This window comes from Struthio camelus, chromosome 6 (genome assembly GCF_040807025.1).
Source record: "Struthio camelus isolate bStrCam1 chromosome 6, bStrCam1.hap1, whole genome shotgun sequence".
In the NCBI taxonomy this organism is placed as follows: Eukaryota; Metazoa; Chordata; class Aves; order Struthioniformes; family Struthionidae; genus Struthio; species Struthio camelus.
Window position 1 is genome coordinate 668,088 of NC_090947.1, and position 23,850 is coordinate 691,937.

Consider the following 23,850-nt stretch of genomic DNA (forward strand, 5'->3'; position numbering starts at 1 on the left):
CTGGGTGACCGGAAAGCGTACTCTTTTCTCAGGGTCTCGGCGTTTAACCAAAACGGGCCCTTCCGCTCCTTCCGTGAGCAGTCGCCCCCGGGGCTGCTCAGCTCACGGCCAGCTCGACAGCTGCCAGCGGGGGCTTTCACCGCGCCCCAACGGCCGCGCCGCCCCAACGGCCGCGCCGCGCGCCCCCGGCGGCGGGGTGGGGGGAACGCGGCGCCGCGGGAGGCGGCCCCGGGGGGAAGGCTCAGAAGCGCGGCACAGGGCGGCCGCTCCTGCTTCCGCTTCCCCCCGCGCCGCCTACAGCCATGGCGGGGAAAGCCAAGAGGCGGTGGCGGCTCCACCAGGCCGCGCCGAGGCCCAAGGCCGCGGGGCAGCCGGAGCCCCCCGGCGCGGGCGGCGGCGGCGGCTGGAGCGCGCCGCCGGGGAAGGTACCGGCGGGAGGGCCGAGCGGCCCGCGCCGCCGCCCCGCGGGGGGGGGAGGGGTAGGCGGTGCGCGCGCGCGGCGCCGGCGTCACGTGGCGCGGGGGGCGGCGCGCGCGTGCGTCGGGCCGTTAGGGCCGTTAGAGGCGGCGGCGGCGGCGGCGGGCTGGACGGCCGGCTGAGGTTCCGTTATCGGCTGGGGTTCGCGGCTGCGCTGGTGGCTCCTGAGATGGAGGCGCTGACGGCAGACGGAGCGTTTCTCCAGGCAGCGCTGGGGGCCTTCCCGTTGCGATTCCGCGCCCCGAGCTGCGGCCCGTCTCACGAGGGAGGCCGCTGTTGTTGACAAGGGCCCCGGAGACAGCAAGGGATGGGGCCCTGCTGCTGGTTAATGAACCAAGAGGAGATGGCTGCGTCCATGAGGAGAAGGAGTTGTGTTAGGGTCCTCTCCCCTTTGTATGCTATTTTGTTTCTTCCCTGATACTTTTTTCAGTACCTATTTTCAGTTAATCTGCTTCAGTTTTTTCTGTGCTCCTGTTCTGAGAGCTTAATGAAGCAGGTGTGCAGCATAGCTGTATGAAGAGACCAGATGGTTCTGATATCTTTTCACCTGTGTCTTCTCCCTCTCAATTTCTTGTTGGGATTGCTGCATCCCATTTTTTCAACTTTTGCAAGCATAATTCTTAGGGAGTTCAGCAGGTTGGTTAGCCTAAAGGCTAGGTTTGGCTAAATCAGAGTGACCTCTTTTTTTCAGGCCTCCTAAGCAGGTTCTTATCTGCCTTTAAAATGTTTATTGAATGTTGTGACTGTTCTTCTTAGGTTGCTTCACCACTTTACTGTCTTAAGCATCAAGGATGTTTAATCACCTTGCCTTGTGGGCTGACTGTGTTTTCAGTGAAGGAATGGCATCATGTGATACAGTTTTTCATTGTTCCTATCTTTATGGAATAAGACCGAGAACATTTCTGTGGAGAACTGGGGTGAACCCCTCGTATCTCACCCATCTGCCGAGCTCTGTCCTTGTATGCGTGGGGGTTGAGCAGAACATGTAGCTGTTAAAAGTCTCTAGACAAAGACTGTGGAGGGCCCATGGGTAAACAGCTAGTTTGCCACTGCTGATAATAGACCTGACTCCTGATAGATCTTTCCTGGCTGTTTGTAGATAAGTGATTCTTCTATGCTAGTGAATTTGATTTTCCTTGTTTGGGCTGTGAATGTGAAGAATTGGCATTTGGGCTTCCATCTGTGGTCCTGCTCAATCTCTGGAGATCTTTTAAGCTTTTGAGATGCTGTGTAATTTTACACAGTGACTTTGTTGTGCTACCTTAAAAAGTTTGTCATCACAAAGGTGGCTAGTCATTGACCTCTTGTTAAGGCCAGCAGAGTTCATTCGCCTCTTTGCACAAGAGGCAAACGCTTGAGGATGTTCTGCAGCCCCAGGCTCAGTTTAGCAGCGAGGTCTAAGGCAGCTGTCCTTGACACCTTAAAGTGCTGTGATACAGGGCTAGTGCTAGTTAACAGAGCCTCAAAGCAGCAGAAGATTGAGTGAAGTTGTTTGCTAAGGGTTGGCCTCCTTTTTGTTCTTAGAAAAGTCTATGGCCTTGATGCTGCTGTTGCAGCCTTGAAGCTGTCTCAGGGCTCTGTCTGTGCTCTCTGGGGGTCTGCATACGTCTTACACTGATTATTGCTAGTACGAGTGTGCTGAAAAGGGCATTGGCTCTTCAAAACAGACAGGGAGGTGAAACAAGGGATCCTGGCGTTGTACAGTTCAACCTGGAGCTTTGGAATTCCATTGCTTTCCAGTAACGCCCAGCACGCGCACTGTGAGAGTCCCAGAGCGCTGCCTTGATGAGTGCTCTGGCCACCCACAGTCATTGGCCAGTATATAACGTGTATGCCTCTAATGCGAGCGTGTGCGGAGAGAAGCAGAGTCCGCTTAGGGAAGCGGTAGTGATAAAAGTATGCTGCCACTCCTGCTAGTTGAGGGAGAGCGTACCCTGGGTGCCTGTGCTGCTCTTCCCAGGTGCTGCATCCAAGTCACACCACTGATCATTGAGTATCAGGAATAGAGAAGTTAGTGACTGCTTGACTTGTTTTGCAGTGTTTTCTTTTGTTTTCAGGTCATGGCAGGTGGAGATGAACTGTCAGTTTATAAATAATCCTTTAGGAAATTTAGACCGTGTCTGATTACACCAGTTGTACTACCGATATACAGTTCAGGTTAAAGCTGGATGGATGCCTCTCCCCCACCCCTCCTGTTGCAGTAAGGACACAGGAACAGTAATAGAAGACTTTTATGTGCCTCCTGCTCCTCTAGTAAGAAGAGAGACAGAGGCTGCACTGTATAAAGCCATTTTTATAACACTGTAGCGTCCATGCTGAGAGATATTGCTGGTTTAGTCTAAAATAGTAAATTCTTCTAACCAGACCTGATAAGCTAATAGAAAGCTGCATGAGGACTTAAAAGTATTGCATGCCTAAAGGAACTAAATGCTGAAGATCCAGTGAGTAAGTTGCTGTTAGTTGTTCACTGAATCTGCTTAATGTCCCCTGATTTAGGGTTCAGACTTCCAATCTGCTCAGTTGTTGCCTATCTGTACTATTGGGTACTTAACATACCTGTTATGAATCTGGCTCTTCCTAAGGATGCAAGTCATAATTTTCCTAGAAGTAATGTATGAATTCAATGGAGTGAAATGAGATTGGGTTGTAGTAGAAATGTGCTAGAAATATAACTCGTCTGGGTTTCAGAACACTGAAAACGTGAGGTTCTGTCTTTCTGTGACTTTCAGTTCACCTGAATAAAACAACCTTGGAAAGCCAGGCCAGTGAGGTGACTTAGTTATCCCTGCCTGCTCAGGAGAGGTACCTGCACTCTGCCATTAGTGTGTGTTCCCCCCTGCTCCTGTCTGGATGGCACTGGGCTTAATTTTATTTTTTTTTTCATGAGTATTGCTTGCACTGGAAGGTGGTATTGATACTGACTCCTCTTTAATTTTCCTTTTGGATAAGGACTGGGACTTCTCGTCGTCTGATGTCTTTTCTGGGCTGCAGATTGATCCTGATACTCTGGTGAAAAAGCTGGATTTGGACTCCAGAAGCATCATTTCATCTAGAACAGGTGAGAGGTGGCATGGTGGCCCTGTAGATGTCTGCAGGGGTTCACTGAGAGCCTGTGCGTATCCAGCTGGGTGGGTTGGCTGGTATCGTAGTCACTTGGTCAGGGTACTGGGACTTAGGATCTGTAAAGTCTGTCATACTAGGGCACCCTCCATGATGTGTGGCTGGTCCAGAACTGCCTCATGCCTGAGCACATGTTAATAAGCTGTGACTAGGAAAGCCATCAGTTCTGCATCATGCCTTATACTTGTAATGCTCCTTCTATTTCATGCCTGTCAGGACAGAAAATGTGCAGTTAACATAGGATAAAAATACACAGTTTGCTGAGCTGTTGCTTTTTGATTAGGCGCTGCATTATGTTGTAAGCAAAGGCCTGTTTGCCTCAGTTATGTTGAGGGTGTATTTGCAGTGTTTTGCCTGGCAGTGGCTGTCAAAACAAATACGGGAGAACTGAACCCGGTGGATGTTGGCCCGACTGTGACCTTTGTGTGTTCTTGCAGGGGCTTTTAAAAGTCATTTCCAATTGGGGGAGGAGGGGGCAGAAAGCCATATATGCAGCATATATGCTCAGTGCTCCCTCGGTGTGGCGCTAGCTTCAGGCTACGTGTGACTGCTGCTGGCCTGCGCTGTGTGGTTGGAGCCCCCATGTGTGGGCTGTCCCTGTGCAGCCAAAGGCTTCTGGTCCTGAGGGGCTTGGGAGAGCAGAGCCTGGGCTGTGACCTGATCTCCAGGCTTTGTCTGCAGCTGCTTTTGCCTTGCCCCATACTGTGCCAGCAAGTTGCGAAGGCTTTGTCAGTCCTGTCCAAGCTGCTTGTCCTTGTTGTACCTCACCACTGCTTTACTGTGGCAGCTTGAGTGCAGCCAGTTCTCTCCTCCAGTCCTTTGTTGTTGCTGGATTCCCAGCTCAGAGGCTTCTAGACAAGAGAGCTCCAGCTCACTAGTGACCAGACTCTCCATATGAAAGCAGTGGGAGTTCTCCTGGGCTTCTCCCACCCTATGTGGACCAGCAGTGCTGGAGGGGAGGAGTTCAGTATGGCTGTCCTCCACAGGGGCTTCCTATCCTCCGTAGTGGTTGTGGTTGCCACTCTGCAGGGTTTCTGTTGCAGATGTTTCAGAGAGATTCATAAAACTTACAAGACACTGCAACCAGCAACACTAGTAAAAACTGTCATCAAAATATAAACTATGTGAAAGTTTTCCAGCATTGTGAAATGAGTAAAGTTGAGCTAATTATTATGCAATACAAAACAAGGAAAAGGTGGGTGGAAGGGGAGAGGGGCTGTACTGATACTTGGGCTTTATCAGTGTTTCCGTGGTCTCTCTCCAGTGCTGTGGCTGTACCTCTGTGTGAGCTACAGTGGCCAGCAGCACCAACCAAGTAGCTCTCCAGCTGTTCTTCCCTTTGAGCCAGCGCAGACTCAAGGGAATAAGTCTGTTGAGTTGAGGTGATGAGAGGCTCAATTTTTTTTTTTTTTTTTTTAATTGTCTGTGGTCAGGAGTGGTCTCTGAAGGTAATAGATATGTTGCCAGTGAGCTTGATTTCAGGCCTTAGACTGCAGAAAGAGGCATCTTGAGTGAGACGCGAATCAGAAGGAGATGAGGCAGGCTTTTGGTTCAGGTCTCACAATAGAGATGCTCCCTTTAGCTTCTTAGTGGAAGAAAGAGCTTTGTGCCTGAAACCCTGTTTTCCCTCCCTAAATGGAAACTGACGGCACTGGCAATCTGTCATGGTGCAGAAGTCTATTTCAAGATGTCTGACTCCCAAATACCTATTTTTGCAGACTAAATTAATTCATTCTCTCAACGCAGATTAATACTGCTACAATGACTTTGCCTTCCTGCACCGTATAGCTGGGGCTATAAACAAACCCAGCAACGGCCTGAGGGCTCTGAGTGGTGGTGAGCTGTAGCAGCGGTAGCCTATCAATCACATTTGAGCTGTGGAGTGAGGGAATGGGAAGGTTACGTGAGGACACATTTGCTTGAGATGGTTGCCCTCTGCATAGAAACCTTTGTTGAAATGGCTTTGCTCTCAAAAAAAACTGAGCTTGGTTTGTAACTCTCTTGGGAAAAGGATGTGTGTGCATGTGAACATGGCCATCTCTTTAATTAAATTAGACAACATGTTGTTGAAGGCTGACAGCCTGCAATCCTAGTCTCTCATTGTAGACTACAGCTGTACATGTCTGGTTTATAAATAGACCTGTGCTGCTGGTCCCTGTGCAGTGCTGATGATGCAGATGTGCAGTGCCTGGCAATGTTTAACCCTCCCTTGAGACTGCGTTCCGACTTCTTGCAGGCAGTGATGTGCTGCCCCCGGTGCTTTGTGCTCCCTCATACTTTCACTTTGAGCTGATAGTATGGGGGCTCAAAACTGCAATTCCATGAGGCAAAAGTGATTTGATTTTTTTTTTTTAATCTTTCCCAAGCTGCTGTGCTCTTTCATCTTGTATAACTCTGGAGCCATGTGGAGGCTTTTTCATTATGGAAATCAATTCAGTTTTTTGTGTTAATTCAGGGAACTGTGACTAGGCTGTGCATACAGTGACAGACCATCCTGGGGTTACAAGAGAGATTCTAGGTAGACGTGCTTTGTCTCCAGGGATCTCTGGTCAGTGGAGAGCCTATTCAGCAGGAAATTCAAGTTGATTTTCCCCCTTCCTTCGTCCATCCTCCCCTTTGCTCAATGCATAGAGCCAGAGGGTAGGATTCTCCTGCACATTATTATTTTAAGATTTAATAGACAGACAAAGAAGCATTTCTGTCCCACTTGCTTTTCAAGCTCTGAGAAGGTCAATTTGGCAGGCTGTAGGTAGGCCTGCTCTCCCATACTTTTCACAACTGAAGACAACTTTTTCCTCTGTCAAAGATAAGTATGTGGCAGTTGAGAAATCGGATATATTTGTTCTCCTCATGTGTATTGCTCAGGAAGCTTACCACTGCTTAGGATTGCTGGTATCTCTGTATTTTGTGTTAAAATCTGGCCTCATACTGTGGAACACTTTAGAGATAGCCAGTAAAACTTGAGTGTGAGTTGAAAGGGGCCTGTAGGGCATGAGTGAAACAAGGGAGTCTCGGGATTTGGACCTGGCAGGAAACACTCTTCTGGGTTATGAAATCCAGTTCAGTAATTTCTGCTTTTGGAACTGTTATATTTCTCTTCCCAAGACCCTGCTTTCCTTTGCCTTTGAAAGTGTAACTCCCAGAAAGCCAGCACCTTTCTCCTTGATTGTGTTTCCATGGCATTTCAGCTTGATCAGAGGTGTCTGCCTAAGATGCTTCCTCATAACCCGTTCTACCTTCCTACTGCTGTCCTTTCTCTGTTCCTTGCTCCAGTGAGCTTTCATGTTTTCGTTCCCTGTTTGAGCTGGGGCCTGACTGTCTTGGGAGAGCATAACAGAGATGGCGCATGTTGGAATGCTCTCTGCTACTTCTGGAGCTCTGAGGTTGGGAGCTGCCAGAAGGATACCCAGGACTGAGAGCTTGTTTAGCGCTGGAAAAGTAAGGAAGAAGTAGTGATGAGGTTGGCATGTTAGCTCCACTTGTCAGTGTGTACCTTTCACTGCTTAAGAGGGGATTTTAGCTGGCTGGGTCAGGAGAAGAGGCCTGGCTCCACAAAGCGTAGTGCAAGGACAGAAGTTGCTTGGCCTGATTGGAGGTGATGGGGTTGGGGGCGGGGGAAGCCAGCCTGGCCTGCTTCTGTTGGGCTACCTAGAATACTTGGAGGGTTGTGGAGCTTCCTTCCCTGTCTGTCTTGTCTCTTTTTTCCTTCTCTGCCTGTGATGAGCAGTTGACTGTGAGGGTGCCTCTGCCTGGCTCCTTCTCCTAGATTTCTTCTCCCAGGCCTGTTTTCTCTGTATCCTTTCTCTGTGCCCCTTTGACTTTTGCTTGTGTGGCTCTTCCCCCATGTGGTGTGGGGTCTCAGCACATCTTTGGCAGAAGCTCTTCACTCTTTGTCCAGCTGTGAAGGTATCAATGCTCATGGCCAAGTATTCTTTGCCCCTTTTTTTCTGGGGTATGTGAGGTGACTCTTGGTTCCTGTCATCTTTTCATTCCAACGCCAGGATTTTAGAGAGGGAAACGACAGCTCTTAGTCTGAAGCTGGAAGAGATGTGTTTCACTCCACTGTTGTGCTCCTGTGTCCACTTCCTATTTTGTCCACTGTCTGCTGTAGGCTCTATCATCCTAAATCTGAGCATCCTATGAGCTGACATACCATACCTATCCTGCCATACTGCAGCTCTTCTGAATTCCTTGGATTTTGGAGGTAATGGAGAGCTAGAGAGGCAAGTGACTAGAGAAAGCAAAGTGCTCCTTTGAGAGCCCCTCATACTGTCTGTGGTTGGGACTAATGTCCCTTAGCCTTGCGTAAGGCTCATCTCACTCAGCCTGGCCTGGACAAGCATAGGGATGCGACAAGGAAGGCTAAGGCCCAGTTGGAATTAAATCTGGCAAGGGATGTCAAGGACAACAAGAAGGCCTTCTTCAAATACATCAATAGCAAAAGGAAGACTAGGGAAAACGTGGGCCCACTGCTGAATGGGGCGGGTGCCCTGGTGACAAAGGATACAGAGAAGGCAGAGTTATTGAATGCCTTCTTTGCTTCCGTCTTCACTGCTAAGGCCAGTCCTGAGGAATTCCAGACCTTGGAGACAAGAGAGGAAGTCTGGAGAAAGGAAGACTCTCCCTTGGTTGAGGAGGATCAGGTTAGAGATCTTTTGTCCAAACTTGACATCCATAAATCCATGGGCCCTGATGGGATGCACCCACGAGTGCTGAGAGAGCTGGCGGATGTTATCGATAGGCCACTCTCCATCATCTTGGAAAGGTCCTGGAGATCAGGAGAGGTGCCTGAGGACTGGAAGAAAGCCCATGTCCCGCCAGTCTTCAAAAAGGGCAAGAAGGAGGAGCCAGGAAACTCCAGGCCTGTCAGCCTCCCCTGCATCCCTGGAAAGGTGATGGAACAGCTCCTCCTGGAGGTCATCACTAAGCATGTGGAGGACAAGAAGGTGATCAGGAGTAGTCAGCATGGATTCACCCAAGGGAAATCATGCTTGACCAATCTCATAGCCTTCTATGACGGAATGACTGGCTGGGTAGATGAGGGCAGAGCAGTGGATGTTGTCTTTCTGGACTTGAACAAGGCTTTTGACGCTGTCTCCCATCACATCCTCGTAGGTAAGCTCAGGAAGTGTGGGCTAGATGAGTGGACGGTGAGGTGGCTTGAGAACTGGCTGGATGGCCGAGCTCAGAGGGTTGTGGTCGGTGGTGCAGAGTCTGCTTGGAGGCCTGTGGCTAGCGGTGTCCCCCAGGGGTCAGTCCTGGGTCCAGTCTTGTTCAATATATTCATCAATGACCTTGAGGAAGGGACAGAGTGCACCCTCAGCAAATTTGCTGATGATACTAAACTGGGGGGAGAGGCTAACACACCAGAAGACTGTGCTGCCATTCCGAGGGACGTGGACAGGCTGGAGAGGTGGGCGGAGAGGAACCTCCTGAAGTTCACCAAAGGCAAGTGCAAGGTCCTGCCCCTAGGCAGGAATAATCCCATGCCCCAGGACAGGCTGGGGGTTGACCTGCTGGAAAGCTGCTCTGCCGAGAAGGACCTGGGAGTGCTGGTGGACAACAAGTTAAACATGAGCCAGCAGTGTGCCCTTGTGGCCAAGAAGGCCAATGGTCTCCTGGGGTGCATGAGGCAGAGTGTTGCCAGCAGGTGGAGGGAGGTGATCCTGCCCCTCTCCAGCAGGTGGAGGGAGGTGATCCTGCCCCTCTCCTCAGCCCTGGAGCCCTGAGGCCTCACCTGGAGTACTGTGTCCAGTTCTGGGCTCCCCAGGACAAGAGAGACATGGGCACTCCTGGAGAGAGTCCAGCGGAGGGCTACCAAGATGATTAGAGGGCTGGAGCACCTCTCCTCTGAAGAAAGGCTGAGAGAGCTGGGCCTGTTCAGCCTGGAGAAGAGAAGACTGAGAGGTGATCTCATCAACGTGTACAAGTATCTGAAGGGAGGGTGTCAAGAGGACGAGGCCAGTCTCTTCTCTGTGGTGCCCAGCAGCAGGACAAGAGGCAATGGGCAGAAAGTGAAGCACAGGAAGTTCCATCTAAACCTGAGAAAAAAACTTGTTTCCTGTGAGGGTGACAGAGCATTGGAACAGGTTGCCCAGAGAGGTGGTGGAGTCTCCTTCGCTGGAGATATTCAAAACCCGCCTGGATGTGATCCTGGGCAATATGCTGTAGAGGACCCTGCTTGAGCAGGGAGGTTGGACTAGATGATCTCCAGAGGTCCCTTCCAACCTAAACGATTCTGTGATTCTGTGATTTTTCCCAGAATGTGTATTCAGTGTTGCTGTCCAAGAGGATGAATGCTTTCTCCTACTGTTCCCAATCCCTAGGAAAAACAGCTGAGCTGGAAGTGTTAACTGGTTTAAAGTTACCCTGGCGTCATTCAAAGCAGCCTGGAGAAGGATGGGCACGTGAGGAAATACGTAAGGGGGCCTTGTGTGCAACAGAAGAGAAGGTTGCCTGAACCTTGGGGCTCTAACAAGGACAGTCAGGGCAACTTGCACAGAAGGCAGAGCGTGAGATGACGTTTTGAAGTTGCTAAATTATTTGAAGTACTCGTAAAATCAGCTAGTGGCAGATGAAGAATATCCCTTGTGTACGCTGAAGTTCTGTTTGATGGATGATTGATGGAGGGAGGTTGCTGGTGTTGCTTAATGAAAAGGCTCCTCGGACTTGGGCAAGGCTCAGGTGTTGGGGGAGTGTGGCTGTTCCGCTGTTGCTGGGCTGAAGGCCTTATGCAAAAACAGTGAGGAGAGCTGCGGGATGTCTGAACGCTGGTGGAGGGGTAGGCTCCATCCCTCTCCTCCGCTGCCCGGGCGGTGGCAGTAAATCCCACGGCCGTGTTCCTGCATAACCGAGGCAAAAGCCGGCGAGCTCCGAGCAGCGGTCTGGCGGTGCCACCAGGGGATGCTGCGAGGACAGCGTGGCGCACTGGAGCGGGGCCCGGTGGCGCCGCCTCCCACAGCCTGCCTGCTGCGGGGGGGGGGGAGGGCTGCATGCAGGGGCCAGAGTGAGAAGGGAGGGCAGGAGCCCTGAGGGACTGGTCTGTGAGGCAGCCTGATGCGCTGGGAACTAAAAATAACAGAAAGCTATTTCTTTTCAAGTGGTGGAAAGCTTCATCTGCAAGCTGTGGTCTGACTCACCTGAGTCAGTCTGTGGGAAACAAATCTGTAGGAGACTGAGCTGCCTTGCTGCTGGGGCTCAAGGGATTATTGCTTTTAGCCACCAACAGGAGAGCACCTCCCCCTCTCCCCCGGTTTTCCTCAAGCTGTTAAATGACTGTTCCTTGCTACTCTTTTAGGCACTGGTTATTCGGAGAGAACAGGGAAGTGCATGATATGCAACTTAGTGTGGGCACCATCGCTAGCATGGGCACCATCGCAGCGTTCCTTTTAAGATTAGTGGCTGTGGGCAGCCGTGCAGGGATGTGATGGATTGGAAAGAGATGACAGATGCCTATTGTTTTGGTGGTGTTGGTTCTTGCCGACCAGAGGCCCTGGTTTTCTGAGGATTTTTTGAGGATTCTTGGTGCATCTGGCAGAGGCTTAGTGCCCTGTCAAAGTATCAGCTAAACTCTTGGTATCTCTTGTTGCTCTCTCGTTAGATACAAGGTTGATTCAATGTGTTTATTGCGATTGGTGCAAGGTATCAATTTAGACTGTCTTGGCATGGGTAACTTTTGCAGCATGAGGAGGAAAGGGTGGAATCTGTAATTTAAAAAAAAAAAAATTCATTTCAGATAAGCCTTGCATCTGTGAGGACAAAGTCTGTGGTCTAAAATGGAAAGTATTTTAATGTAGGGAGCTCTGTCTGTGCCCTACTGTGAAGCAGACAAGCTGCAGCTACTTTCTTCTACACTGCATCTTGTCTTTAATCATTAGCTCATCTTAACACTAGATTCCAGATGATTTCCACATGCTTGTAGGTAACAAAAGCCAGCAACATCATTGCTAACACTGGAATTAAATCCAAGAGTTACTTGTTGAATGATTGCTTCCTATCAGTATGGTCTACTTAGCCCCTGACGTAATGTAAGTCAAATGCTTTGCCATAATCTAATCCATGCAAGGACCTCTGTTGTTCGTGTGAGTGAATAAATCTCATCTGGGTGAGCCTCTGTAGCGTGGGAATTAGATGTTTCCAACTAAGTCAGAAATAATGGCCTGTCGTATGGGGAGCGTGTGTTTTATTTTTTAACTGTTGCTTTGGCTTTCCTTCCTCGGCATTTGCGTCTTGAAGCAAGGGCCTGTTCAAGTGTGACTCTGGCATACCACTTGCCTGGGAATGCCTCTTTTTTTTTTTTTTTTTTGGAGTGGATGATGAACCAGTTGTGGAATGATACAAACAACTGAATTGCCAGTTTCCTGCTTTATTTCCAGCCCCTTCAGAAGGGAGTTGCCTCAAGATGTGGTGCTGAGAAGGTAGAAGTACAGCAGCAGGAAGTGTTGTCAGTTCAGAATCACTTGAAAAGCATTAGCTTGTCACCTTGATTTCTTAGATTGTGGCAGGAGTAGCTTTTCTTCCAGATTGCTCTAGCTTCTTCTCTGGCACTGATGAGCCAGGCACATGTGGAAGGCAGAGCACAGCCATTTCCTGTGTCTGGTCCTGGGCTGGACAAGGGATCTTGTACTCTAGAGCCTGCTTTGATTGACTACTTTGTTGCTGTAGGCTTTCACATTTTGATTTTAATATTATTTCTCTTTGATCTTTAATCTCTAGTAATTATTCCCCCTCACAAAAGCTTTCTTACGTTCTGCTTCAGGTTTGCTATCAAATCAAGCCATGTGTTTAAACTGTGCTTGCCCAATTCTGTCGAGCCCCTTCTTGTTTTGTGTATTGATTCTTAGATTGCTGTATTGCCGTCTTTTGTGACGGCTAAGCTGACTTCTTAGTTTAATTCCCTAACAGAAGGGGACGGCATGGGCTATATACGTGTCTTTCACCTTGGTCAAATTTGACAGGGGATTGCCAATAGTCAGAAAGGATGAATTAATGTTACTGAGCTCAAAGATGCAATCCAGAAAATTCAGCGAGCACTGGTAACTGGGCAGAAGGGAGACCCAAACTGTTACCTCCACTGCAGCACAAGCTCAGCATCTCTACTATGGCTGATGAGCGCAGTGCACGCTACCTTTTGTTCACTTGGTATTAGCTGCCTGGGGCACTCTCGTGGTTTCAGAAGAGCTGATGGTAGCTTGTGTGGGGAATGTAGAACTGTGCTAGGAGACTGTAGGGAAAATGGCAAGAGTTACTGAGGTGGGGGCACAGTGTGATATAGGACATCTGCCTGAACAAACGTGCTGGGCCTTGCAGTTATCGAAGCCTGGATCTGCACAGGCTGATGTAAAGTTGTGGGAAGGTTTCAGCCATGTGTGCTCTCTAATATCTCTGTTTTCCTCTTCATATCCCAAGAGCTTTTCTCCTCTGATAATCAAGACTCTTGTGCAGCATTGGTTTGCCTTGGAGTGGTGCAGAAGAGTGTAATTACTCAGCCTGTGACAAAGAAAGAATCCTCTTCTCCTGCTGAAGGGGAATGTTTTTTTTTCCTGTGGGCTGTGAGCTGTAAAGCCAGAAGCAGATAAAATCAGACCAAGCAAGAACCTGACTGCTTGGAGTCACTGGAATCTGCAGACTGTGTCACGGCCTTATTTTTTCCCCTTCTGTAGATATTCTGTGCATTCCTTTTGTCTCTAAGCCTCCCTCTGCCAAGTCGCTGACTATCCCCTTCTGTTTGCGTCTCAGCTTTGGCTCTCATGTTCCAGATTTGCTGTGTCTATCACATGTATGCTTCCTTCTCCTTGGGCTATGCAGCTACTTGTCCAATTCTTTTCTCCCATTGTAGCCTCAAGTCAGAATCGGAAAAGCTGTGGTTGATTGGCTTTGTGGTCCTGCCATGGGACCGTTCCCTAACTCCGTGTGGTGTGATTTGCTTTGCTGGTTCTGTCTGCTTTTTTTGATGGGTGATAGGCTAGAATCCTTAAGACCTCTTATCTCTACTCTTCCAACGTCTCTGTTCTTATAGTGTCTGGACCCTTCACCACACTGCAGTGACTCTGCTATCCGGCTCTCCGATTGCTTGCAGAGTTGCAGCTGTGGCCAGTCCTCTGTTAGTCTTCTAGATGCTTGGCAGGATCCAAATCCTTCAGTGTCCCATCATTTATTCCTATCTGTTCCTTTGGTTTCTGCCTGTTTGTGGTCTTTAAATACTGCAGTTCTTCCTTGTCTGTCCTTGCCTCTCCTTGCCTCTTATCATGGTTTTTCATGAAACACTTGTGTGCAAATCTTGGGGTTGTGCTGTTGGTAGGAGCAGGTTGCTTCTGTTTGGAAGATGTTTGTTGAGTTACTCTGCGGAGCGTGGTACGAGTCTACCCTGCCTAATACATCCAGTCCTTGCATTGTATGCTTTCTTTAGGCAACTCTTTGGTGATACGATGCTGTAAGAACAGGTCGGAGCTGTGAACAGCATTCTCATTGCACACCTTCTGGCCATGGCCTTTTTTCCGTCTCCCATATGGCATGCTGCCTGCCGTATCGTGTAGTCTCCTTCAGGGAAGCAGCTATGCCTTCCTCTATATTGTGCAATGCCTTGTGAAGTAGGAGGATGTTTCTGTTTTCTTTTTTTCTGGCATGTTGCAGTGTTTAGAAATCAAATGGTTTAAAAACACTTTAATCCTGTTCTGTTTTAATGAACACATCCTTTCTGAATGTCAATTTAAGCCTTTGCTGCTTTTTTTTTAAATTTGGGATATTTTTAAGTATTCTGCTTATGTTGGTCATTCACCATGTCCCTGGCACAGAAAGCTGCTGGATCTTCAGGATTCTGCTGTTGGTTTTCTCCAGCATTTAATTCTGTGCTGGAAGCTATCCTGCCTCTTATGTTTGTTTTGTATGGAGTTCCTTTCTCAAGCTGTTCCCTACTGTAACGCTTTTCAGATGGAAGAGGGTGAAAATGGTTTGCTCTGCAAATTGAGGACGACAGGAAATGGCCTGTGAGGAGTGGTTGTAGCATCTCCAATATGCGCGTAAAATGCAGCATGCTGCGATAGTCCACAATGACAAGATGTTCCTGCTCCATCTGTTTTTGTTATTAAACTGCCCAGGCTCAGCTTTGGTCTGTGTGAATTTTGGAAGAGTTTAAATGCTCTCCTTTAAGTGGTGTCAAAGGCAGCTTACTTGAGATGCCCTCGGTTGGTTGTATTGCACTGAATTGGTTTTAAGATTTGAAAAACTCCACTTGGCACGCGGCTGCTCTCCTAGAAGACGCTGCTATTTGAGTAGCATTTGAGCTAGGATTTCTCATTTCATCCAGTCCCCATCTGTAATCAAAATGGCTCCAAAACAGCATACCCAGGTACTATTGAAGGAGTCTTCAGCTGTTGTAACTTGCAGAAAGCTCAGGCTTGCGGCAGTACAACTTCAGACGATCAACTTGTGCGGGGCCTATGCAAATGGTGCACTGTTTCCTTGTGTATTTTGTTGATGATACAAAACAACTTGATTACTGTGAATGTCTGCCTGTGGTGTGTGCAGCTGGATTGTAACTGCAAGTGTGAACAAGGATCGTGTGTGTTGTCGGGTGTTTCTTGCAGTTGTGGTTCTTTTTCCTCATAAGGAGTGACTGGGGTTTGGGGGCAGGAGAGCCTCTTGCTGTAGGGTTGTAGGCTCTGCCTTTATCCTGATTGGTAGTTTGCTGTCAGCTTTGGCAGAGGCAGATCTTGGTGGAGCCCAAGCAGGTAAGTTGTAGCTTGCAGTAATCAGGAACCTACCTCAAGCCAGTACGTGCTGCACCCTTCTTGGGCCGTGCTTCCTCCGCTCCCTTGCTATGACACCTCTCTGCAAGTAGGAAGGTGTGGAGTTACCAGAGTCACGATAGATGCCTGTCTGTCTTCCAGCTGCGGCCGAGGCATCTGATGCTGGCACTAGCTAGAAGGCAGCTGGACGTAGGAATTTCAGAGAGACACCTTTGCGCTGTCCAAAAGTCTGAGGAGATAAGACCTACTCACTAGTTCATAGGTACCCCTTCAGCAGGCCAGTGGGGTAGGCTCCCACTTGCCACCCCTTTGAAACTCTAATGACTGAGTTACCTTAAACTTCTTGGTGGTATGGGTACTCCCTCCGGCTGCAGTGTCCTGGCTGGCCAGGAGGAATAGCTGCCAGCTCAGCTAGTGGGGTTATGACCGAGCTTTTGAGACACTGCGCAGCACCAGGCAGGGGGCTGAGTCACTTGTGGTCTTGTGAATGAGAGGTGCCAAGGCTTTAGGTTGGGTTCGGGCCAGTTAGATGAAAGGGTGGGGGCTTAAACCAGAGCTCCCGACCTGTCCCACCCACCTGCTGCCCCAGTTTTGGGTGGTGGCTGCTGCTGCTTTCTGGGATCTTGGGGTAGGCAGAGCAGTTCTGCAGGACCTCTTGCCTGTTGCCCCAGTTGACTGTGAGAATGATAGGTGCCAGGGCTCCCAGCCTTTGGTAAAGAACAGTTCCCCTTCCTTGCTCAGGCTTGAGGAACTAGGGAGAAAAAGAGTTCAGGATAGCCAGCAACCACCTCAGCAGTTCCCTGTTTCTCCTTCATATTCTGTCTACTGCATTTTTAGCTACACGGCAGGCATGAGGAAACATAGCCACCTTCTTGTCCCCTTCAGTCTGAGTGCTCTGTCTTCCAGGGTAGGTGTCTGCTGCGTACACCTGCTTCTCTGCATGCCTCTGTCCTCCTCACCCATGTATCTTCTGTAAGGTGTCTGTGTCCTTTGTGTAACCTGTGCAGATTCTGTAACCTGTGTTTTCCCTCACATCCTATATACAAGTGTTTGAAATCCCCAATAAAAGAATTTTCAAGAAAGCAGAAATCCCCAGTAAAGAGAAAATGCTAGACAGGGATTAAAGTATCAAAGTGATATTCTTTCTCCCTTTCCCCTGCCCCCAGGTTAATCAGCTGGCATCTAGAAGTGGCTGTGAATGGCACTGCATGTGTATCTGGTTTTGTTACATTGAACAAACAGTTCCTCTTGTTTGCAGCACAAGTGCACTCTGTAAAACATTGGTCACTTCATGCTTTGAACTGAGCTGTAACTAACTCTTTCTGTCATTGTACCCTGGCTTGTGTGACATTCTGCAGCAAAAGTCTAAACTGGTGAGACAGAAGCAGCAAATATGCACTGTGCAGACCATGCTGGAGTCTGGTAATGCCAGGCTATTGTGTAAGTGCTGGTGTTGTGGCATCTGAAGCCAGTGCCTTTAGTTGGAGCTGTGACTGATGGCTGCCTAGTGGATCCTTAGAGGTGTGCATTAGCCCTTGGCTCCATGTGTGCCAGCATTAGATAGGTTGATCGTATGTTTTTTCCCTGCCCTCTGCACAGCCTCTGAGGTGGTCTGTTCCCTCTCTATAAGCAGCCTGCATGGAGCAGAGCACTGACTGCAGCAATTGGAAGCCCAATTCCTTTCTCATGTAGCAGGAAGCAGAAAACATGAATCTCCTGGAGCAGGAATGCATTTAACAGGTCTATGAGCTTGACAGTAGCTGAAAGGATTTTTACTTCAGGCCTTAGGACTGCTGGCAGGTTGCTTATGACTGTGGCTGGGAGCTTCTGTAAGAACACTATACCATGGCTTGAATTAAAGAGGAGAGAGCATGTGAAGATCTCGGGACAGTGTGTGCTGGTTAAACTGGCAGAAGGTTGCATTCAGAATAACTATCGTGGACGTGTTACAAGGGTTGCTCCAAATAGCAATTTACCATATTTTCCTACTTCGTTGCTTTGGCTTAAACTTTTTTGATTTTTGGCTGCGTCCTTAGGAACAGCCCTAACGTTGACAGTGCCCGATAAATTTGGGAGCACTGTTCTGGTGTCTTTGGCTGATAAGCAGGCCCTTTTAAGAGTTCCTCACAAACACCATTCAGTTTTGACAGTGACTTGTGGTCTGGAAAGCCTCAACCAGTGAGATCAGAGGATCTCATGCTACATAATTACTCAAATAGAAGATTGTAGGTTGCAACAAATCACCTCAAACCAGAGGACTCTTCTATGACTTAGGTCCAATGGATGGAGGCTTTATTTCACCGAGCATAGTTGTCCAAGTCCTCTAGTAGACATCAACAGCTGTGGGGACAGCCTGAAATGGAAAATAATGACCTGCTGTGGGTTACTCCTAGGATAATTTGAAGTGGGAATCCTACTGAAAGCTAAAGATGCTGGTGCTTAAAAAAAAAAAAAAAATCCACGTTGCTTAAAATCAGTTTACCAATTTACTGTCTGTGCAGTATGGTGCCTGCTGTTAGAAGAGCTGTGTGAAACTCCAGCTTAATTAGAGGCAGCGCAATTAAATGAAAAGATCTAAATGATTGTCTGAAACCTGCACTGCTTCAAGTGCTTTGACTTCTTCTGGAAACAGACTGTCTTCCTGTTGTGCGGTGCCTTCTGCCAGATCAGGGAAATCAGTTGTGTTAATATTTATGGAAGTAATTAACTTTTTTCTTCCCCTCCCTCTAGCTGTGGCTAAGTTCTTAAATTTAATGTTTTTTAAAAAAGAAAAGAAAAACAAAAAAAACCCACCCTCCAATTAGCTCGTGGTCATGGATACTCTGCACTATACAAACATAGTAACATTTTCCAGAGTGCCTGAAGCTGCCAAGATGTTAGCAGCCTGCTTTAGGGAGAGGAGGCAGTCAGTGGGAAGAGCCTGAAATAAGTTTTGGGAGTTTGAACTACGTAGTCACATTCTTATTATGGCTGATTCTTGTGGCTGTGCCTGCTGTGTAACATTCACCACCAGTTATGGTGGGAGGAAGTGCAAGCTGTTACCTGGAGATGAGGGAGGCTTATCTCAGCTGCTGGAGTAGCCATCACTAGGTAGAAAGCAAGGCTGCTGTGGAAGTTATCCTGCATGCCCCTTTTTGGACTTTAAGGAAGCATTCAAACTGTGTGGTTGAAGAGGAGGGTAGAACTTATTGACCACTGGGTTTTTGGTCTCGTTTGGTGGGATTTGTATTCTGAGGTACCAGCCTTTGCAAAAGTTGAGCACTCAAGGGTATGCTTTTTAGATCAGATATGTTAGTCTGTGTGTCAGTGAAGGGCTCTACTGAATTGGGGCCAGTGTATCTCTGCTTTCCAGGCCAGACATGGCAGCTGCCACAGGATGCAGTATCTTGCTTTGTGTGACTTTAATGGGAGACTAATCTAGCATGTTTTCTCCTGCAAAATCAGCCTAATATGGTCAGACATCCATAGTTGCACAAAAATAAATCAATTCTGCTTGGGACAGTACTGGAACTGCAGTGTTAAAAGGGTTATGAACCAAAATTCCTGTCTTTGCCATTCTTAATGTTATAGCTTTGATGCAATTGAGTTGTTGCAAAATTATAAATGATATAAAGAGAGAGTAGGCATAGCTCTGCACTTGTGGCAAAGATATCACCCAGCACAAGTCTCAGTACTGAAACTCTCATGGAGTGTGAAAGGAACAATTAAACACTGAGTGCACCTAGAAAGAGATCCCCCTGAGGAGGGAAAAGCACTTGGGGAGAGGACCGCATTGACAGCTCTGGAAGTTAGAGCCCTTCCCTTGTTACCAGAACAGCTACAGAATTGTGTCAAGCTGTCAAACACTTCTGAAATAAGCATGCTGGGAGTTAATATTAGACACTCTGCTTAGAAAATTGGTAGAGATTGATAAAGAGCAGATAAGAAGAGAGGGCTTCTTCTTTTGGGTCACCCATTCTACCTTGCCTTGACATGTTTTTGGAGTGCAAAAATAAGTCAGTCTCCTCTCTGACAATACCACCAGGAACGCCCATGTGAGGAAGGATATTCTGTTTGAATATCCTTTCTAAGGGCTTCTATGCTATGATTGTCATCTACAGAAATTAGATTGCCAATTTATCAAGGGATAAATCTCTCCTCTGCTAATGTGAGTCTTATCTGAACTACAGGCAGTGTATTTAATGGTATATCTCTCAAGAGCTGATGTCTATAATTCAGGCTAAGTGGGCTCTAAAATATTATCATATGTAAGTTATCCTTTAATGGAATAGTAGCAGTTCTAGCCTGCCTGAGGTTTATTGTAAGTATACAGTCAGTTAATAGGGGCCCTCACAGATAATCTGTAATTGTTATGGGAAAACATGATATTCTCCTGGAGCCATCTTTTTCTCTCAGTTCACCACAAGCTGCAATGCACGCTTAAGAAATACTATGTAGTGCTAATTTCTGTGATCCGTTCTGCTCTGGAGATCCTTAGGATACAGACATATTAAGAGCCTTTACGAACAAGATTTCTCTTTGCGCTTGGGTTAAAATGTGTGCAACAGCTTCAAGTCTGTTTTCCCTTCAGTGTTCCAAAAGTGGTGTTACTGATGCTCATATGTGGCATAACTGGTAATGGTGCATGTTTTGGATTTAGCTTTTTAGCCAAGTGGCTCATGGAAGGAAATAAGTCTTTCCGGTTTTTTGGGAGGGTAGTTCTTTTGTTTAGTTTTGTTTTTGTTGAGAGAGAGAGAGAGGAAGATTTATCAGTAAATCTTGCTGGACATGGCCTAAACTAAATGTAGGAAACAAAGAAGAGGTTAATATGCAAGGATTAAATGCCATGGGTGCTGTGGAATACTCTAGGTGGTTTGAAATGTTAATTTGGGCAAGTTTAGATTGAGCCGGCAGTGTTGTGAATGTGCCATGAAACTGACCGTAGAATATGGATGCTGCAGGAGAAGATGGGTTATCCAAGCAATGTTCAAGCAAGCAGTGACTTGTCAGCTTGAAGGTACTCTATAAAGCATCGTACCTAATGATTTTTGGCAACCATCCACAATGCAACATAGTGTTTCAGAGCATCTGGCAGGATATCCCAGGGAAAATGGGAGAGACTTGTTTCCTGATCCACTGGTGCTGCTTGCACGTGTACAGAAGACAAAGACAACTGATAAATCTGGCTGAAGAATTTTGACTTCTGCGAATATCGTGGACATTCATGCCTAATATAGTTGTGTGTGCACACACTCTAGGCTGATTTGTTTCTTATAGATTTCATAGTTACGCAACTTTTTGTTTGGTTTTACTTATTTCTGTTTTCCTCTCGTTCCTTTCAAACTGAAGTTTACATGTAAATTTAGGTCACTGAGCGTTCTTGCATACCTGGGAAGAATGGGCTTTAACATGGATAGGACATTCCTAGCTGCTATGGATACAGACTGTGTCTATACATGCAGTAGTTATTTTGCAATGTGTTTTGAATTGAAATAACCTAGATATGTCTGACAGGGAGGTACGTGAAGGCTGTTCCAGACTGCAGGAATTCTGCTAACAGAAACCAGTTTTGAGTTTGAACTGCTTCATTCAGTGGTGTTTTTATTTTTAAAGTTTAGTTCTCAGTGAAGCCATCAGTATTGATTCTTCATAGATGATTCTTGTTTCCAGGGCTAGTCCTATGTGTTCTCCTCTACAGCCATGGGCACCTGTGTTGTTTTAATGCCTCTACCTGTGCTGCTTTTTATTTATGGAAATAGCATACAAATATGTAGATATTGTTTATATGCAGTTGTTATAACTTCTGCATGTCTCCTCTTCCTACAAAATAGAGGGTGTGGGCTAACTTCCTCTAGCCCAGTATAAGTTTTGATTAATTTCAGTACTACATACAATTGTTGCTCTGTGGCTGTTCCTCTGCCTTTCCTAATGGCTCTTCTAACAGTATGTCTTCTGAGCATTGTCCAGGTCCTTGAATGAGAGAACTGATTTCCTTTGCTGTAACTTGCTTTTCATTAAAGCACAAAGCTGCTGAAGCAGGTCATTCCTGTGTGTCAGTGTCATACATGTAAGTTCATGATTTAGTCATGTTCCAGATTTGTAGCCTTGACCCAGTTTGAGTGATATCTTCTTTGATAGCCCATTCCTTGTGCCCTGTTACAGCCCTAAAAAAGGAAGGTGGAACTGAAGAACGGGAGGGGTTGTCTCTGCTGTGTCTCAGTTGCTCAGACTTGGGTCACTGGTCTGTTTGGATAAGATGCGCGTGAACCAGTTAATTCCAGTCTTGAGTTCAGGAGACCCTCATGGAAAGGGAAGAGCCCTGGAGTTGGCAGCTGTTGCCTCCCAAGTCCATTCTCTTAACTTCTGGCTTTTGGAGACTAGGTGAAGCTGCAGGTCATCAGTCCTGCCAGTGACTTTTGTCATACTGAGACATTCCAGAGTTAGGTATTGTCTCTTTTTCCTCTTGCTTCTTGCTGAGTGTTTGTTCTTGGCCCTCCGTGGTGGTGAAGTATGCACTTCAGTTTCATGTTACAGGTTACAGTATTTTCTTTGCTCGGTTGAATAAAGAGATATAATGTGTGAAGAGGGTCCAGATGGACCCGAGGAAGGGACACAAAGCTGAATGCAGCAAGTGTGCTTTACAGGGAGGATGGCTGTCATGGAAGCTGCAGAAGTAGGTTAGTATGCTTGCTTGGGTCTTAAAACAAAAAGGCCAGAATTAGGAACTTCACCCCTCTGCCTGGTATTTGGGGAGGGAAAGGGGAACAGGACAGGGCATGGTGATATACCCTCGTGTAAGCTCAGAAAAATACAGGTTAGGTCTTGGATCCACCCAGATATTTGTTCTGCATGTCTTTGCGTAGGATGTGCTGTCTTGCTCCAGCTGTGACTGTGTTGCTGATGACTGTAGCAGGAGAGGAGGTGCTTGTGGCAGAACAGAACATCTTTCTTTGAGAGTGCTCTTTTTTAGATGTTAGATGTGCTCATTAGAGGGCAGCAGAATAACTCTTGCTTTTTTTCTAGGTCACTTCCATATTTTTGAATGATATTCTTCTGCTCTACAGGACACAAACAATTTTTTCTAGTTCCTCCTTCAATTTTTCGTGGTGCATTAAGTGTATAAAACAGCAATGTTCATATAAAAACTTCATCCAATATAAATGAGCATAGAGCAATAACAGTAAAAACTTGCTTCTTGGAAGCTTGTAAGTGTTGCAAACTCAAAGGAAGCGCAGCTTCTTCAGGATTAAACCAGAAACGGCTAGCACCATATGTGAAAAAGCATCCAAAGGAATGTTTCACAGCTAACTTGTTTTTTCACACAGCCTAATTCTTCTTTGACCTATATGTCCATATGCATCTATTGATTGTGTGCTGTACCCCAGCTGCTGCTGCCGCCTTTTTCTGCTTGAAGAAAATATTAAAGAACCAGATTCCTTTTATATCTAAAAATAATCTTTAAATGAGATCTGATAGTGCCTCCTCTCCCTCATCTCTGTAATATAAATACTATAAATAATTATGGCATAGTCTTTAAAGGCTAAGTGAGGCTTGGATTTGGAGCCTAACATCACAATACTTAAATGCATTATTTATTATGTAACGTTCATAGAAGAAGGCTGTAGTGCTGTTTGGCTTTGCAGCTAGTGTATTTCTGGCTTCAGAAAAAGCTGTGCAGAAATCCTGGCTAGGAGAGAGTATCTCCAGTGCACGTTTTGTTTGTTAGCAATATTTTGCACACTGACCTCTCCAGGGGAATGTAAGTTGGTCCGAGGCAGCTGGAATAGCAGGAAAACTGGCTATTTCGGTTTTAGCAGCATCAGCCATTGATTTTCAACAGATGGCTCTGATTTTGCAAAGTCCTCACTGGAAACAAACTTCATTAGCAAGGAGAGAACGAGTATTTCAAAAGATGTACAAATGGATCTTGTATATTGAGAACCTTTGCAGAATTTTCCTTCCTTTTTCTGAAACTCCTTGACCTAGAATGGTAGAGCATGGCTGAGGGTTGGCTGTGGGGCAGGAAAGGTTGTCTTTCTCCCGAAGTGTGTTGGGTGTTTTCACGTTACCTCTTGCATGTTTTCAGTCCCTCCCTCTCCCCCACCCTAGAGGCGTTTTGCCAAATGCTCTGCTGTAGTTTGAGCTGCAGGTTCCTCAGGATTTAGTAAGTGCTGTGTGTTCCCCACATGGGTTAGGGGACCTCTAGCACAGCAGGGTGTACTTGACTTCTTTGTTCATCCTGTGGTGTGTTTTTTTTTTTTTTTTTTTTTTTAGGGTGGCAATATCCAAGCCCACCAATGTCAGAAGTGGAACAGCCTTCTTGAGACTGTCAAGCATTTTGCTTCTGGCACAGTGACTTGGATCAGTCCTACCTCCTGAAGATGTCCTGATTCTGCTTTTCACTCTTTCTTTGGGGTCTACTGAGAAGTTGGCATTTCTCATCTCTTAGCTGTGACCTTTTAGCAAAAGGAGAACTAAAAGGAAGTTCCTCATCAGGAAAGGAAAGTGGAACAAAGCCAGACAAGTG

The 23,850-nt window shown here is 47.0% G+C and overlaps 1 protein-coding gene across 3 annotated transcripts in view; it reads left to right on the forward strand.

Moving 5' to 3' along the window:
* Positions 1–295: 295 nt before the first annotated feature.
* SLX9 (SLX9 ribosome biogenesis factor) overlaps positions 296–23,850 on the forward strand; it is a 77,121-nt gene continuing 53,566 nt past the window's right edge. For 2 of the 3 annotated variants that reach the window (XM_068947681.1, XM_068947682.1), the window contains exons 1-2: positions 296–425; positions 3,427–3,535. In XM_068947681.1, the coding sequence (XP_068803782.1) occupies positions 303–425; positions 3,427–3,535 (232 nt within the window). In that variant the 5' untranslated portion in view covers positions 296–302. Of the gene's footprint in view, positions 426–539; positions 857–3,426; positions 3,536–23,850 lie in introns of those variants that run through there. The other variant, XM_068947684.1, reaches the window with a different exon arrangement.